Source organism: Coffea arabica, chromosome 1c, assembly GCF_036785885.1.
Source record: "Coffea arabica cultivar ET-39 chromosome 1c, Coffea Arabica ET-39 HiFi, whole genome shotgun sequence".
In the NCBI taxonomy this organism is placed as follows: Eukaryota; Viridiplantae; Streptophyta; class Magnoliopsida; order Gentianales; family Rubiaceae; genus Coffea; species Coffea arabica.
In genome coordinates, this window is record NC_092310.1 from 36,888,187 (window position 1) to 36,907,341 (window position 19,155).

Here is a 19,155-nt window from a genome sequence, read left to right on the forward strand (position 1 = left end):
TCGACTTAAAGCCATGAACAATTCTAAGTCGATTGGAGCGTTGTCTCATCGACCAATTATACTTGTGGGGACGCCCCAACCCATTTGCTAACTTTATAACTCGAGCCGGCAAGGGCTCGGTCGAGAAATTTGGTGAACCATGGAAAATTTTATAGCTTGATCTTTTGAAATCTTACTTGGCATACTCGATTAGTATTGCCACCTAATGCGTGTTTGGTTCCAGATCCGAGTGGGTGTTATGTTGGATGGAGGAAGTCAATGGAGCACTACGGTCATGTTACTACTTGAGTTAATGGAGAGTCAACCTCAGATGGCTTGAAGTGGTCAAGATGTGGAAATAGCTTTTGAGAGCTCCTGTATCCTTCCATGTGTGTTTATTTCCTACTTGTGCACTTAAATGAAAGTTCCTGTTAATGTTGCTTTCAAGAATGCTATTTAATTAATTGGTGCTACTTGCTTGATTTTCTTGGCCTCACTGAGCATTAGCTCATCCCTTTAAGTTTGTTTTGCTTAACAGGTTTTGGAAGTGAAAGTTTAGAAGTTCTAGACTAGCGATTTTGGTAGAAGCTAGTGAATCTTTTGTATGTATTTGGAGACACTTAAAGTGTAAATTTTGTTATACTTGGATTTTTGTGGTTTGTAATCATAATGGTTTACTTGGGAGTTTTGAGTTTGTATATTCGAAATATTTCTTAATTAAGTCAATGGTTGACTTGCGATCCATTATTAAATTTGAATGAGTGCGTGAGTCCTGACGAGAGTTGGGCAGGCATTCCGCTGATACCCTAGAGTTCGTCCTAAGAAAAGGTGGAGGTGTCACAACTTTTGACTGCGAATCTACAATGTAGAGTGGCTAATTTTTTATTCTAGTCGAAGGACAATCAAAGTATTGGTTCATCAAAATTGTGAGATTTAATTTGATTTTATTGTTTCATCTATTTATAAGTATTTATATATTCTCTATTCATTCTCGAGATGATTATTTTGCTTAAATTAAATAAAAGGCTCTTATTTGGTTTGACAAAATTATCTACTGCCATCTAAAATATCAAATCCGTGATTGTTTGATGGCTTTAGTGTTTACTGCAAGTGACGTAATTTGATTGTAAAATAGACTTTCAAAGATATGTCACGGGAATATATAATCTTAATCTAAATAAACTGAGTCTGTGAGTTTATTGGTTAGAATTAGTAACTTCTCTAGTAATTAATGCTGTTGGTGGGCCAAATCCTAGGAGACTATTTAGAATTGTGTATTTGACAAGAGAAGTAGTAACACAGTTGCTATCGAAACAGTAAGGAGAGACGTTGTCAGTGCCTATTTACAACTATAACCAGTTTATTTATGTAAAGATGAATTTATCCTTAAACCCATGATTAGTTAAATGAACCAAAGTAGTGATTGATCTTCGGACTAGAAGTTTGTCTTGGATTGATTTATTTTTATTTAATTTTGCATTGTTGTTTTTATTTAAGTAACTTGTCTTCCATTGATTTATTTTTAATTAGTTTTACATTATTGTCTTTATTTAAATGAGTTACTCAACAATCCTCCTATTACTTAATGTTTCTCAAGGAAATGAATCCTTTAGTCCATAAGGAAATGGCTCTACTCATTGCTATGTTCAATTTATATTTGTATGGTAGGAATTTTTATTTTTACTGGTTTGATACCCAACATTATTACAACACGATTATGATACCATACGAACACGAACACAACCTGACACGACACTACGACACAACGAATTGGCAGCCCTAACATAACCATCATAGCAAAGCAATAAAATTTTGAGAAGACGCAAGCTAAATCGTAAACATGAACATCAAGTTGGGTGGGAGAGCAAATTTTTCACGCTCGCAAAGTTCATTGAGAAAGTCACAGCAAGAGTTGAAAAAAAAAAACAATACTTAGAACATTCAAGCATCTATTAAAGTAACCTTATGGATTAAGAATTCGATCCAATCTTTGACCCAACCACCCACTCGAGTTAAAAACAGATTAAAACATTAGGTTAGGCAAAAGTAATTTTTCTCATAGTGACAATATACACACTAGAAAAATTCATAAGTGCACACAAAATGAATTTCTACAAAATCTAATCCTTGTTTCAACTAGACCTACTATAGATGAAGCACTACAATAATGAATAAGACCATGCAAATATTATTAAATTACCTTGTCACCCCCAAATTTTAATACAGTTTTGTATTATTTTGCACTTTTTATAAAAAATGTGACATGAAGTCTACCATCGTATCATGTGTTATGAGAGCAAAATATAAGGATCCTCCTTTTTCCACCTTGGTTTCTAAGAACCATCAAGGCCAAAGAGGATTGTGATTATTATTATTATTATTATTATTATTATTATTATTATTATTATTATTATTATTATTATTATTATTATTATTATTATTATTATTATTATTATTATTATTATTATTATTATTATTATTATTATTATTATTATTATTATTATTATTATTATTATTATTATTATTATTATTATTATTATTATTATTATTATTATTATTATTATTATTATTATTATTATTATTATTATTATTATTATTATTATTATTATTATTATTATTATTATTATTATTATTATTATTATTATTATTATTATTATTATTATTATTATTATTATTATTATTATTATTATTATTATTATTATTATTATTATTATTATTATTATTATTATTATTATTATTATTATTATTATTATTATTATTATTATTATTATTATTATTATTATTATTATTATTATTATTATTATTATTATTATTATTATTATTATTATTATTATTATTATTATTATTATTATTATTATTATTATTATTATTATTATTATTATTATTATTATTATTATTATTATTATTATTATTATTATTATTATTATTATTATTATTATTATTATTATTATTATTATTATTATTGTTATTATTATTGTTATTGCAACGTCCAAATGACATTTACAACACTGATGACTTTATTATTCATTTACAGTAGCATATTGTTGCAAGTTGACTTTCTTATCACGGTACTGAGTAAAATCTATTAGAAAAAAAAATGGTATCATTGCAATCTGCTCTTTTTCTCCAAGAAACAAATCATAGCATGTAATCAATTCCAAGAAGACTGCTGAAGATAATGAGATTCCAAATACATCAACAGGATTGTAAGAATCTACTTTAGGACTTCATTTACATAGAAGAGTCCGTTTCTAGAATAGGGTGAAGGCCAGTCTCACTTTCAACTAGGAAAGCAACATATAGAAAACAAAAAGATAAGACAAATCATGGAGGTTCACCAATTATTATTATTATTATTATTGGAAATTAAGAAAAGGGAAGGATGAGGGATCTTTCATCAATTCCTCCAAGTCTCATTCCCCAACTTTAGTTCTTCAACTTCCAATTTTAACTCCCCAAATCCAGCCGTAGTTCAAGTTACCTCCCAAATCCTGTTATCAACTGTGTTATTGGTAAGGCTTTTATCCATAACATTCCTAGTATTGATCACAATTTTTCCTTCCCCTTCAAGATTGCCACCGAATGCAGGATTCTCTTAATTAGAAACGTTACCAGTCACAGCAGCCTGTTTTATGCATGTTTGCATCAAGCTTCACTCCAGCATGGGCGCCCGCGCCACCAGACATGCTAAGGCTTTGCTCCTGCACGGGCAACGGATCAATCATGTTGGTGAGAGCCACAGAATGCATGGAGGATGAGGCCGACGACAAATCAACAAACATTCCCATCATATTTTGTCCTAAATCTTGTTTAAGCAAGATCCATTAGGGACCATATTTCTTCTTGTAAAACCTTTAGGGACAAAAACTGCACATATACTAAACATTGAGGATTAAAACTACATTTTTCCCTTTTAATTTCGAGAAAGATAGAAGGATTTCATTTTAATTGAACATCAGTGTGAACCAGATCCTTTTTTTTTTTAATTGTGCAATTGAATGAATAATAAATGTAGAGCAGCAAGAAATTCTTGCTATAATTCACAATGGATATTGTTAGAAAATTTGGCTTATTTTTCTTTTATGGAGTTTCTCTTTTATGTGACAAGTAAGTCGTTTATGATAGTTTCTATTTATTTGGAATAGTTGCCAATGAATTTTTTATTTGTATGTATTTAGGAATTAATTTAAATATAAAATCCTTTTATTATTTGGTTGTTGGTCAAGTAATATGACCTCTAAATAGGTGGAGTTTGGCATATTACAAGGTGCAAAATATGAGCCATGTATTTTTTTACATGGGGTTAGTGAGACTTTTTGAAGATGGGAAAGGCTATACAAGAATAAAGTTGGATATTCAAGTTGCATTCTTGCATCAGGTTATTCTCTCATAATAAAGAACTAGAATTTTATCTGTACCTTAGCACGGTCTTTTTTATTTATTTATTGTAAATTTATACAAATATGAATAATTTAAATACGAAAATTAACAACAATACTACATGTCCATTCATATTAAGTTTAAAAATTAATGTATTCTAAATGTTCAATTATTTACTAATTTTTAAAAATTTGTTTACATACTTTCACTATAATATGATAGTATACATCAAATAATGTATCCCATATCAAAAACTTGATAGATATTCCTTTTTTATAAATATTCTTTTAGATAATTTAAATTTTTATAATGACCATAAATCTAGAACTATATATTCACATTTAATTAAGTAGAAAAGATTCAACAATCCACTTTTTTTATCAATATATATTTAATTTCCAACAATATTGATAATTCTGTTAGTGTAGTAATTAATTCTCTTTTTTACACTAAGTTTATTCAAAATTAAGGGAAGAGATGATGAACAATTTGAATACTAATCAATGATGTGGTGATGAAAGGAAGTAATTTATGGAATATGTAAAATTTTAATAATTGTAATTTGAAAAGGCTTTACAATAGTTTTATGTAATAATTTGATAGAAACCTTAAGACAAGATTAGTTATTTTTTAAAAAGTTATTTTAGATATCATCAAGATAAGATTAGTTATTTTTAAAATTTATTTTAAAATTAGGAATAATTTTTAATCATATAATATAATATTCAATATGGGTAAAACCGAAATGACCTATAACCCATTAATTCTTTTCAATTAGACATGCCATATAAGAGTGAAAAACACTCTAATTAAAATAGTTACTTTCATATATATATATATATATATATATATATATATATGCGTGTGTGTGTGTGTGTGTGTTGTGTGTTTTCTCTCCATTTACGTAGGCTTCATAATTGAGTCGAACTATATTAAACCTTATGTGTCACTTATATTTTCGTGTTTGTAGCTTGTGTTTCATTAAATTATTCTGCTCCTGATTTTTTAACAGTGCTTTATTCTGCATTTGATCCCAACAATTGGTAACATTGCTTATGCAATGTGAGTTTGGGTTACCCATTGACAAGTGGTCTCATCTTGAAATTGGGGAGGTAAATTATTCTATTCTTGACGGTGGACCAAAGGGTTAAGAAGTTTGACTAATGTTGAATCAAGGTAATAGTGGTTTGGTTGGGTGTTCGGTTACTAGTAGACCACGAAACTAAAAGTTTGTAGGGGTCTAGGATTTGTTGTGGTTGTTGAAGATCAGCCAGTTCACGAGCTGGAGAAGATGCTGCTTCAGGTGTTAAGGTGTTGAAGATTTGGAGATTTGGAGCTGGAGAAGAGCTGGAGAAGATGCTGCTTCAGGTGTTGAAGATTTGGAGTTAAAATGAAGGGTTACTCATAGAAAGGGCTATTGTTAAATTCATGAATAAAGATGTCTCTCATTGGTTTTGAGAGGGGAAAAAAGATTACATAATAGTTAATATATAGGAAAGAGTCTGAAACCTATTAGTTTAACCTTTTGGATTCAATTTGGATCCCTAATTTATGTATTAGGCCTTTTAGTGGGTTCTTTTCGAGTTTTTCTCCCTAACAAAAACGACATGACAAAGCAACAAAATAAGGCTTAGATAAGTTACAAGCTAAATAGTACAAGTGCCAGTTTGGATTTGCAGAGGCTTATCCAAAATTAAAAGTATTTATAAGTGCTTAAATAAAATAAGGCTAGAAGCTGCAAGCTAAATAGTGTAAGCGCCAGTTTGGTTTGTCGTGGCTTATCCAAAAGTAATTCACTTACTAAAGCTTTCAGTAAAAGTATTTATAAATGTTTAAATAAAATGTTTAGGTGTGTATTTCAATAACTATTTTTTGTATTTAAGAATGTGTGTTTTTGAGTTTTTCAAATTGTGGTTCTCTTTCTTTTTTCATTTTTAAATTTATGATTAAATGGTTAAATTTTAGTTTTATTTTGAAACATATATTTTATTCTAAATGCTCCAAGTTTCTTGTGCTAAAAGTGCTTTTGCAACCAAAAGTTCTACTTCAAAATGCATGGAATGGTACTTACTCAACTCTTTAAAAGGACTTATATGATTGAGAAGCACTGTTTTAGCAAAAATACCGCACTCTCAAACAAGCTCTAAGACGCGCATCAAGTTGGGAGGCAGAACGAATTTTTTACCCTCACAAAGTTCATAGAGAAAGTCATAGCGACAATAAACTTAGGCTGTGTTTGGATGGGGGATTTAGATTTCAAATCCTTCACCAATTTCCCTAACATGTTTGGATGAATTAAAAGAGAATTGGATTTGAAATTCATCCTTGAATTGAAAGGATTTGTATTGTTATAATTAATGAATTTCAAATACACTCAATTTAGGTGTTTCAAATCCTTCCTATTCATATCTTTCCATCTTTCATCTAAGTTATGCACACTTGTGAAATGATTTTCTATTGTTGAATGTGGTTTGAGAACTCCACAAATTAATGTGTGAGATATTACGTGAAAAAATTGATTTTTGCAGCGATGAAGTCACCCATGATGAAGATAAGAGCGACTTACAACAACTGGAACAGAAGACTTCGAAGGAGGAGGAAAACTTATGGAAGTTTAATATAAGTCGACTAAACTTTCCGGTTCTTCCAATTTCGCCCCAATTTGGTTATAAATTGCACATCCCCTTGTCATGCTATATTCATTAAGCAAACAATGTAAATGATTTATTGTGGATTTAACATGAAGTCATTTCAAATTCATTCAATTAAAATTCATCCTTAAATTCAAATTTATCCATCCAAACAGAGCCTTACTCCCACCCCCCCCCCCCCCCCCCCCCCGACTGGGATTTTAAAAAAAAAAAAAAAAAAAAAAGGAGACATTTTCTATTGGAGTTGTGAATGGAGCCAAGGACAGGCCATCCTTAGGCTGCACGCAATTGCCAATAAAGATTAAAGAAAGTCCACATATTTAGCCACTAATAAGGAAAACAAAACCTCTACATTTATTCAACTCTTAAAAGAAAAGAAATATTAACTCATAATCCACCAATCCAAAAAAATCTATCCATTAGTATCAACGCATAAAACATTAAAACAAACGTATCAAAAAATTGATTTTTAGTTTCCCCATTCCTCCTCTTCACCAGTCAGATCATGCCCCTCTTTTAAGAGTCAGATCATGCCTCTTCACCACCCTGGCAGCTATCTGTCTTTTCTCCAACTCATCTGCTGCTTTGGTATTTGCGACGAATATGCCCCAGGGGTGGTTGGCGAAAGGTAAACTTCAAGAACCCACAGGTGGTAGCAGACAGAAAATATGCCATAGATGAATATTACAAAGAGGCCTAAACCAAGTTGCAGTTTGAAACCGTGGTGACTGGAGGCACAGTTGCAAGTCCTGGCTGGTTTGAGTTACAAGCTTGTGATCAAGCTTAAGGCATTGGATGGCACTGCTTCTAATCTGTACGAGGCCAAAGTTTGTGCCTCCCTGTTCTTTAGGAAGCTCACTTCCTTCAAGAAACTTCCCTAATCAGATTTAGAGGATGTAATAATCATAATGTGCTATCATATTTGCTTAAAGCTGTGGCATGTGAGGTGTTTGAAATGTGCTATAAGATCTTTTCTACATATGCAAAAATTAGAGCACTTATTTAGTTTTTGTGACAATTATAGGTCACAAACCAACCCACTTAACTAAATTTATCCATATCCGCCCATGAATAGATAGGTATGGGTATCTTAAATTTTTGTATATAGATATAAATGGGTTATCCAATAATACTCATTTATTAAATGGGTATTATTGGATAACCCATTAAACCCATTTAAAATTCTCATTTCCCAAGTCTCTTCTCTTCTCCCACCCATTTTTTTCTTCAGATTTTTCATTTTATCATGATGTTAACTACTTTTGTTTCATTATTATTATTATTATTTGTTGGTTTTATTTTATTATTTTATTTTCTCTTAGTTTGTTAACTTGCTCATTTTTCAACATTACTAATTTATGATAAGTTTTAGCCTCTTTTCTTATCTTTCTAAAATGGAATTTTAAATTTATATATGAAAAAAATGTTAGAGGTTTAAAATTTTTGGATTAAGTTTTTATATTAACTTTTATAGTACTTAGTTCAAATTTTTATATTCTTATTATTCAATTATTAAATAATATGTGATTTTGCTACATAGAGTGTAAATGGAAAAAAATTGGTAATTAGGCTTGTTGAGTATTATAAGTAAATATTTAAAACTAATGATGGGTACAAAGAGCAGTATAAATTGATAACTTAGTTTGCAAAAATGAATTTAAATGAATTTACAAAAAGTTAAAATAAATTGGTTATAAATGGGTAATTGGATTACTCAATTTATTTTTTGACTTACCTATTTATACTCATCTAATTAAATGAGTATAAATGGGTTGATTTACTTATACCCATTATCCATTTTACCCAACTCAAACCCGCCCAAGTTATCCATTTTGACACCTCTAGTGACAATACATCGTAACATTTGTTCCGTCCATAAATATGTGTCGGAACTTGTGTGTATGTCCGATTTAATTTATATTTTAGTTAAATAAAAAATCTTGCCTAAAGATAACCAAAAGGATCATGCCTAACAACAAAGTATTTGTCGTTTGAATAGTGGAATAGGGATAATAGGAATTGGAAAATATTGAGTACAATGTATTTGCTTTCCTCTCGTACTACGATGAAATGCTTACTAGACAATAATTTGAAATGTGCAATAAGATGTTTTTGATTAACCATTTTAATTATATCCAAAATAGTTTGTTTGACCAACTGATAGGGAAATAAATAAAAATAAAGCAGGGGATGCATATTTGTCTAAATTGGTTCTTCTGGTCGAGTATACTTGAGGAAATAAAGGATGCAACGCAAGTAAATTATTTAAAGATATAAGTTTGTCCTTGTTGTTTTGTCTTGGTGCTATAAGTAATATTAGTTTGTTTATTATTGTATCATGTGTTATGAAAGCAGAAAAATAGAAGGATCCTTTGTTTTCACCTTGATTTCTAAGAACCAAACAAGCCAACGTGGATGGTGAATTTTGTTTTTTGGCTGCTCAATCCTACTTTCAAGCCTGTATTGTGATCCATTGATTTGTTTTATTATTGCAAAGTCCAAATGACGTTTACAACATTGATGACTTTATTATCATTTAGAGTAGCATATTATTGCATGTTGACTTTGTTATCACGGGACTGACCAAAAACCAATTGGAAAAATTGATATCATTTCAATCTGATCTTTTTCTCTAAGAAACAAATCATAGCATGTAATCAATTCTAATAAGACCGCTGAAGATAATGAGATTCCAAATACATCAATAGGGCGTTGTTTTGTATAAATAAATGGAAAACTTAAATCATTATCTATAGTATGCTTGTACATGAGTATTCACAAATGCAACTATGTTTCTAGTGACCTTATAATTTGAGACCTTCTCTTTATTGTTTTTTTTTTTTTGGGGTTAAGGTAGACGTTATTTGAGAATTCACAAAGGTCAGCCCAATTATTAGAAGAGAACTCTTAGTGTTCTTTTTATTGTTAGGTTTAGAGTTCAAATTTCGCGTCTGATAATTGGGATATAGGAAGGATGTAGAGACGGATGGAAGGATTTTTTTTTTTTTTTAAAAAGACAACCTTATCTGAGACCCTACAACTTTGTATGTCCAATATTACATCCTCCTGCAAGTATTCTTTTAATAGAAAGGGGGAAAACATTTTTCTTGTACACGTGGCTTAGTTATCAAATTTCCAAGAGTGCATGATGGCACCCACTGAAAATTTTCTCGTTTCTTGAAGCTAAAGGACCGTAAGAATCTACTTTAGGGCTTCATTTACATACAGAATCCGTTTCTAGGATAGGGTGAACGCCAGTCTCACTTTCAATTAGGAAAGCAACGTATAGAAAAGCAAAAGATGAGAAAAGCTATGGAGGTTCACCAATTATTCTTTTGGAAATCAGGTAAAGGGAAAGAGGAAGCATCTTTCATCAATTCCTCCAAATCCCATTCCTTAACTCTCAGTTCTTCAGCTTCCCAGTAACTCCCATATCCATCCGCATTTTCGACTTTGATGTAGTTGTTGTTCCCGTAGTAGTTAATCATGTTGCTCCTGTTATCCACTGTGTTACTGGTAGGGTTTCTGTCGACAAAATTGGCGGTAGTGATTGCACTTCTTTCTACTTCTCCAGGCTCTAATGGTGGAAAGAAGATTGATCTTTGCCCTTCAAGATTGCCAGTACTGAATGTGGGATTATCATAAGCAGCCTGTCTTATGCATGACTGTGGATCGAAGTAAGAACCTGCATTGGTACCACCAGAAGTACTAAGGCTTTGCTCCAGCATGGGCAATGGATCAACCATGTTGGTGAGAGCCATAGAGTGCATGGAAGATGAGGCCGATGACGATATATCGACAAACATCCCCATCATGCTTTGTTCTTGAATGGAGGATGAGTCGCTTGTATTTGGGGAGGATGAGTTCTTTAGCCTCTTCTTTATTGTTGAATTCCAAAAGTTCTTTATCTCATTATCAGTACGCCCAGGTAAGCGTGCTGCAATTTGGGACCACCTTCCAGACAATGTCAACAAGGAAATTAAGACTTAGAACAATGTTTAATTTGTAAATTATATAAATGTCATTTTTCTTTTCCTCATTTGCATGGTTTGCATGGGATCTTTATTGATTTCTCAGGATGAGGTTGCATGTTCTTGATTGGGGCCCTAGGGTATCTTGAACTCCAAGGGCAGCTAAAGACATGTAACAGATTGCACAAAAAATGTCCTTTTCATTTGTAATCCTTAGCTAACATCACAATAATAATAAATCTGACTTTGGGCTCACTTGGTCTAATCAAGTTTAACTAAACCACTTTACCAGTACTATATATAAAATTCCGCAAACTTCACCATGAAACCACATGAAAACAAACAAAAAAAGAAATACATGCCACCTAACAGAATAAATTTTATATGGGACGATATAAACTGTCAATTGAGCAAGACGTGTTTCTCTACCATAGATTAAAGAACCAATTGACAAATCTTTTACTGGAAGAAGCTGACTAATTTGTTCAGCAGTGCTCTTGGGATATAATGGACCGAGGGTTGCTGTTAAGATAATTCTTTGTCTAAGTTCTTATTCCACTCCTAATCCTATCTTTTATTATCTTGTCATGTGTCCTCCATAAACATCCAATTGAATTTTTTTCATAATTTCAATAACTACCAAGAGGATACTAATTAAAATGCAGTAGATAAAAAAGTAAATATACAGCAGAAAAAAATGTACAACAAATGTTTATATATTATTTTTTAAATTTGATGTATTTTTTACCCTTTTAGCACTTATTAAAAAATTTAAAAAAAATGTTTGAGTTAAGATGGGATTGTACGGAGGACAAATAATAAGACAGTAAAGAATAGAAAAGCGAGTCAGATAGGAAAGTAAGATAGAAGATCCTTTGTGTTCTTTTCGTTCTTGCTTTAGTTTGACGGGAAAAGAATTTTCTATATCTTATTTTTTAATAATTTACGAGTACTTCTTTTTCTCTTTTCTTGTGACCGATGTGAAGCAAAGTGAATCCCTGGAAAAAAAAAATTTTTTTCCAAAAAAAGAAGGTATCATATGGTAAGTGCTGGCCAAGTTCATCAATCGACTAGTTATAATCTAATGAGAAATTGATCTAATCTTTCGGCAGCTTGCAATCTGTAAAATAGAGAGGTTGATTAATTTAGAATGGTTTTGAGTGTCAGAACAAAATAAACAATTAATTTGCCTTCATAGGGAATATGAAAGCATAATTATTTGGCATGGTAAAAATTCTATTATGTAGCTATGAATTTGAGATGTCAGTTCATTAGTAGACATGAATTCTGATTCAAATGAACCATTGGTAACCAAAAAAAAACGTATTAGATACTTAACCTGCCTTTGTTACGTAAGGAATTGAATGGATACACAAACCCATGTGAATTACTCATAGCACGCACAATGGAATGAGTAATTTCAATATAAAAACATAATTGTATTTCCAGATAAAAATAAGAACTCTAACTATATTTTCAGTCTTAATAAACTTCTGTAACCCTAAAAAATAGAGGCGGTTAATTTCAAATTTTAGATTTCTGGACTTAAGGGCTTGTAAAAAATGTCATCTTTCTTCACCTTTTAGATGACATAATATTATATTATCATACAACTCACGCGCGATGGAACCAGCTAAAATATAAGAAGGATATTGCATATGTGCAATCAAAAGATGAGATTATTATGCCCACATCTTTCAAAACTTTGATGATTAACAGCTTAATTATTTAGCAAGCAAACATAATTAATGGTTTATTACCCTTCCCCTGTACTTGACCATGAAGTCTTGATGTTTAAGAGTGTTCAAACTATTTTGCATGGTTTACCTTCTTTACTAATACAATGTGACAAGTGGAAGGTCGCTTTCATAAAGATAGCAGCAACAAATACTATCTACTCATCTTTCCATATCATGATGGGACCATGCTGCAACTAACCCCCTTGATCTGTAACCATTTCCTTAAAGAGAGTATTTTGTCAAAAGTTACTGAATGTCATTGCATTCTAGAATTTGTTTAGAGAATTGACTGAAAAGCATGAGATATGGGTTTTTTTTTTTTAATATTATATGCAAACAGAAGCGGTGAAAATATATTAAAATGGTCTTGATGTCATTTCCAATGATCTTATTTTTAATGGCATTTTCCCAAAAATAATTGTTGTAGGTACGAATGAATTTGAACTCTAATTTCTTTTTGTAATCCAAAGTAGAACTTCAAGGAGGGCACTCAAACTTCATCCGTACGAGTATTGCTTAGACTTGATTATGCATATCCAATTGTGCCAGTATTTTCTAGTTTCCAGTCTCATTCTCTGTGCACTGTCCCTAATGTACCACAAGACTTCGGTCTTGTGGTCAGGGAGGCTTATTTGAGTCCTCCCGTGTAGCAATTCGGGAGTTCGAACTCCTGCTTATTGCATTAGTAAGGGAAGCCTGACTTCTTATTTTTCAAAAAATCCAGAAAGTATAGTAGTACAGTTGTCTGCTAAACCTCCCGGCCCCTCCCATGTAGTGCAAGATTAGGATAGGTTATTGATGATAGTAACGTCTTATGGTAACTTGTGTTTAGTGTGGTCAAGAATATTGACATTATTATAGTGATTTTGAAAGTTGCATAGATTTAAACAAGCTCAAATAGTAAATCCCTCGAATGAAATCTTTAGTTTTAAGTGCATGAAACTTGGAATTTGAGGGGCGAGAAGTTTTAGGTAAACATTACAAAGTGTCCACGAATTAGCTGCCTCTGACTTTCGTACTTTCCCATGGCAAAGCACAATGTGGGAAGAGTTTTCAGTTTTCACCACTGGAGCATAAATTCAACATGAAGGTAAAGTTATATGCCAGTTAATGTTCATCTACCAAGCAGACTTAGTGGACAAACAAATACACAAGAAAAAAACACACAAAGAGAGAGAGAGAGAGACCTATTTCCGAGAAGAGCATGCAAGTGGATTATGAGCTCTTCTTCTTGGGGTGAAAATGCCCCTCTTTTAAGATCAGGCCTCAAGTAATTAATCCATCTGAGTCTGCAGCTTTTTCCACATCTTTGTAAACCAGCATTTCTTGCAACATCACTCCAACAACCTTGACCATTTGTCAGCATGTAATTCATTAGTTTGTCATCTTCTTCAGGTGACCACAACCCTTTTCTGAGCTTCACACTACTGTTGCTCATGTTATTGCTATTGTTATTCTTCTCAACGGAGGGCTCCGGCTTCCTCATTTCCCTGAGCCCTTTTACCCTACTGTCTTGGTGTAATCAAGTGATAATGTTATAGAGAGAAACTTCATTCTTGAAATAGAATGTGACGGGGGGAAAGAGAGAGAGAGAGAGAGAGAGAGAGAGAGAGAGAGAATGGAAATCATGATCATTATGATGTTGATGCTTGTGGCCTTCTTGGGGTTGCTTAGAAATTGAGAGTTGGTTGATGGGTCGAGTGAGAAAAACGGTTTGGAATGAGATGGGTGGTCGTCTTGTCTTTGACTCCATATCTTCTCTTTTTCTATGCATATTTCTTCAAACTTAAGCTAGGCTTTTGATACTACTTTTTGCAATTAATGGTTATTGTGCCATTGAAGGTAAAATAAAGAAGACAAAGCTGATTTAAGAGAGTGTTCTTTGAAGCCAAGAGATTTTCGCTTCCACCGTGTACATATTATACATTTTCATCCTATCTTTCTCTCTTCATCCACACATGTATATGATGAAAAGTATTATAGTTATAGACTTACAGATATGTCCAGTTCACACTAATTCTAAATCACTATAAACTCATAGGATGCTTGATATTAATCAGATTCGGGCCTCTCAAATTGAGCTTTTGTTCAGTTTCACAGGTTATGTAATTCTTACAATATTTGGTAAAGTTTGGTATAACTTTAGTGTAAATGTTAATTTTGTAAACTTATATAATTAAGTTCACAATGGATCATAGTCTAGTTGATAAGATATTTCACTTGTAATCGATAAATCATCGGAAGTAATTAGGTACCGATATTGATTTATTTTTAAAATTATACAATTAAGTTGATTTAAATTTACCATTACACCAAATTTGTAATAATTTATGTGAAAGTTACAAGAATTATATCAACGAGACCAAACTGGATAGAACTTAACTTGAGAGCCCCTGATCCATAATAATCCACTATGCCAAAATATCTAAAGTAATGATTTTCCAATTTTGTGGCCATTTTAGAAATTTGTTTTCAACTTCACAAATTTCTCGAAAACTAATTGAAAGCATCTGTTTAGTACATGTGTTACATTGGTTCTTAAACATAAAGATGAGATGAAATTAACCTATAAATATTGTTTGTACTATTGTATGGGAGCCGAATGCCTATGCTTGCCTGTCTACGTGTCTAATGCGTCAATAATCCAAAGATGATGCGCATACAGTACTAGCTACAACAAGACATTCTAAATTAAACTTCAAATTAATGTATTTAGCAGAGAATTAATCAATTGTGGTTTAGTAGGAGTGGATTGAGTTGGGTGATGCGAGGGAGGGAGTATAAGTAAAAGGTCTCGGATTCGAATCCTCCCGCTTACACTAAAAGAAAAACAAATCAATTGTGGTTTAGTCAATCCGGGATTCCACTGGATTACCAATGATTGGTTTTTTGGCATATCTGGGAGAAACTACATGTCTCCGTGCAGAGGCTTGTGCCCTTCTTATTGGTCTTCAGATCTGTATACATAACGGTTTTGGAAACATATGTGTACAATCAGATTCATTGGTTTTAATTGGGATCATTCAACGCCGAACTCAGTGTCCGTGGAAAATTCGAAGATACGTCAACCAGATTTGGCAGTTATTAGATGATCCACCTAGATTCACGCACTGCTATCGGGAGGCTAACACAGTTGCTGATGCTTTATCTAATGTGGGTATATCTCATCCAGATAAACAAATTGAGGTTTATGATACCTTCAGTACATTCCCAAGATTGGCTCGTGGGGCAATCCGTTTGGACAGAATAGGGATACCTTCAATTAGAAAAATGAGGATTATGTAAGAGGAATATTTGGTTATATTCTCCATGAATAAATAAAAAGAATTTCTTTAAAAAAAAAATTAGTCAATGCGTATAGGTGCTTGTATCTAATGATTGGAGAACTTGATTTTCGCAGACATAAAACCCTTGCAAACATCAGTTGAATTATCTTTTTCAGCTTTATTATCATTGTGGAGGAGAAACGAAAAAAAGAAAAAAAAAAAGGACTCTGATGCAGCAAGGCATCCTAGGAATGTTAAAATAGCAATTTAGAGCTTTGTTCTTTAAGGTTTAAATCGCCTAAGATAATGTACACATTAGTATTCCTTTTACGAATAATATCATTGATTCAGATAAATTAAGCACCTTTTGAATACATGCATGTGTTAGTGTAAATATTGAAGGAATTCAATTGTGGAATTCAATTGCTAAAAATCAACAATGTTAACCAAACAAATTTAGTGATTTCAAGCCATAACATGAAAATAATAGTGACACGCGTGATCGAATGAGATTTGACTTAATTACCAAGGCCACGTGAAAGAAATAGAAAATCTTCATGTAGGTTATTTGGTTAGTAGTCAAGTAATAAAAGTAAACAATCTAGCCAAATTCCTGAAGCCATAAATTAGAAAATGTTAACCTGGGCTCTAGTCCGGGTAAATGAAAATAATTAGAAAACTATTTTTTTGATAATAAGCATATTTCATTAACAAATTGTTGAAATTTGTCTAGCACAATTTGATCAACATTATTGCCTTAATAGTAGGTTAAACATGCATTAGAAATTATAAATCTACAATAGATCCGAAAAATTATGAACATATCTAAAAATATAAGAAATTTCAAAGATGTTTTCTAATAGGTAGATTGTTGCAACTCCCCTCTGTGCATATTGCAATCTCAAATTTATTAATTAACGGTTTTAAGTTCCAAAAGTGATAATGAGATCTATTGAAATAGATTCAAGATCCAAAAAAATTTTAAGTTTGACAACCAAATTTGAAATAAATTTAGATTTAACAATAAAAAAATACAAAAATATCCATAGGAATCCGTAGAAAAATCGAAAATTCTCATTAAAAATCCCTAGGAGACTAAAAACTCTCAATAAGAAGATTTAGAAGATACTTTATTAGAAAAACCAAAACAAAACAAAACGAGATTCTTAATTAACACACAAAAAAAAACCTGCAAAAAAATAATAAAATTATCACTTTCTCAATTAACAAATTTTGACCTCGGCAATTTTTCTTTTATCTAATAGGGAACTTGAAAAAATATGTCCATTTGCTTTTAATCAATATTCGATCCTGTCTCCACTTGAACATAAGCAACTAATTGAGTCCATCCTCTAATTGACTCATGAGAAGCGCCTATATTCAAATCCTCCCCCTGTAAGATTTTCTTTCTCACCATCACTAACAATTTGAAAGCAATCTTATCTTGAGGTATTCACATGTAATAAAAACTATTAGCCATTGAGTATACTGTTCAAGGAAATCAGATTCTTTCACATCATTGAAAAATATGTCACACCACCTAAAGAATAAAAATTTCCATCTCTAACTTTGAATTTTACTATAACGCTTGTGACTCTCAAGTAGATCCAATACCCATAGACAAAAAACTTGTCTTCTTTGTTTTGAGTGCATTAACATACTCTATGATAGAGTAGTAACATGTGAAATGCAACCAAAATCTAAAATCCCACCCTCACGGGATGAGGTATAACACCGTTAGAAAATTGTGAGACTATTTTCAGTGGATTGTATTTAAATTCGACATTGGACTCTGCCGTCTTTCATGACCTCTAAGCGACCTACCAATCTTTCCTTTCAACGCCTTTTTGCCATTTGTTTTTGGACAAATATATCCTTCTTTCTGCTTTGCCAATGAGTAAAACATGTACAACCATTTAATTGTTGAATTGGATATCCATTAATGTACTTGATCTCAATAGCTAGCCAAAATTCAACCTGGCTCCGCTATCAGTTGTTGGGATTCTATTGTAATTAAAATAAATGACTATTAAAAAATAATGTACTCTACCATTTGGTTGAAAACAAGCCATAGCATGAAAAATGTGAGTGATAGACAATATTGACATGGTTGGATTTATTTACGAAAGCTACATCTGAGTAGGGATATATATGAGATTAATTAAATCGAACACCTATTGGTCAAATGTGTTCAATTATTTTAACAAATTTAAAATTGTATTTCAAGTTTGACTTATTTACCTATTGAGCCGAGCTCAAACAAGTTTTGAGCTCTAGTAACTTGAACTTTTTATTATAAATTTCAATTTTATGTTAATCGAGCCATGCTTGAGTTGAATATAAAAGTTTACTGAACACAAAATTCTATTCAAATTTAATTTCATTAGTTCATAAACCTAGCTCAAACGACCTCTTATCGAGCCTAGATCAATTCGAGTGTCAAATAATATAGTTCATCTTTTAGCCCTGCATCTAGGGAGAGAAAAACATATTTCTTTTTTCTTATCATGCGAGAAAAACCTCAAACAAGAACAAAATTTGAATCCCTAGTCTAATCCTTGATATCTTCTCTTACACACTAAGAACACTTTCACCTTATGTGCAAGTCTAAATGGTTCCTCTGGTGTTTTGCGTTGTTTGCGGTTAGTAAAATACCAATCCACATTACACCGTACATTAGTTGGTAACTTGTAAAGTAATAAATGGAAATAAGTTTGGTTTTTTTTTAATAATAAGTTTGGTTAACTCATAAACTCATACCATTAAGAAACAACTAGGCCCACTCAAAGCCAGTGGAATCAATTATTATATTAATTTACTTCCCCACACGAGAGGGGAAAAACCTAAAAGAAAAAGAGCTAATTTCCTAACTTCTTAAACAAAAAAGCGTATATAGTTAGCCTTCACATGATTAGAATTGTGATGCAATTGATGGTGGAATCCCTGAGACAACAAAATTTTGAGGATACAAAAGGGAGCCGTATAATAGCATACTTGTGTTAAGATGTCACAATCACCCTGCCCTAAATTTCAAATTTGGAAACTGTTCCAGCACAAAACTTTGAAGCTTAATTTTATATCACAACACATTGGACAATGCCACCTCTTGTAGAAACCTAAAAATTAAAAAGAATGGGACACCATTTCTAGAAAGACAAAGTATGCTTGC

General features: G+C 31.8%; 1 protein-coding gene across 1 annotated transcript; it reads right to left on the reverse strand.

The window, feature by feature from the left end:
- Positions 1–9,987: 9,987 nt before the first annotated feature.
- On the reverse strand, positions 9,988–14,287 carry LOC113720501 (transcription factor MYB83-like). Its single transcript, XM_027245316.2, has 2 exons — positions 13,908–14,287; positions 9,988–10,964 (listed from the first exon to the last, which is right to left on the reverse strand). The coding sequence occupies exons 1-2, from the start codon at positions 14,204–14,206 to the stop codon at positions 10,331–10,333; spliced, it is 933 nt and encodes a 310-aa protein (XP_027101117.2). The 5' UTR covers positions 14,207–14,287; the 3' UTR covers positions 9,988–10,330.
- Between the last annotated feature and the right edge of the window lie 4,868 nt (positions 14,288–19,155).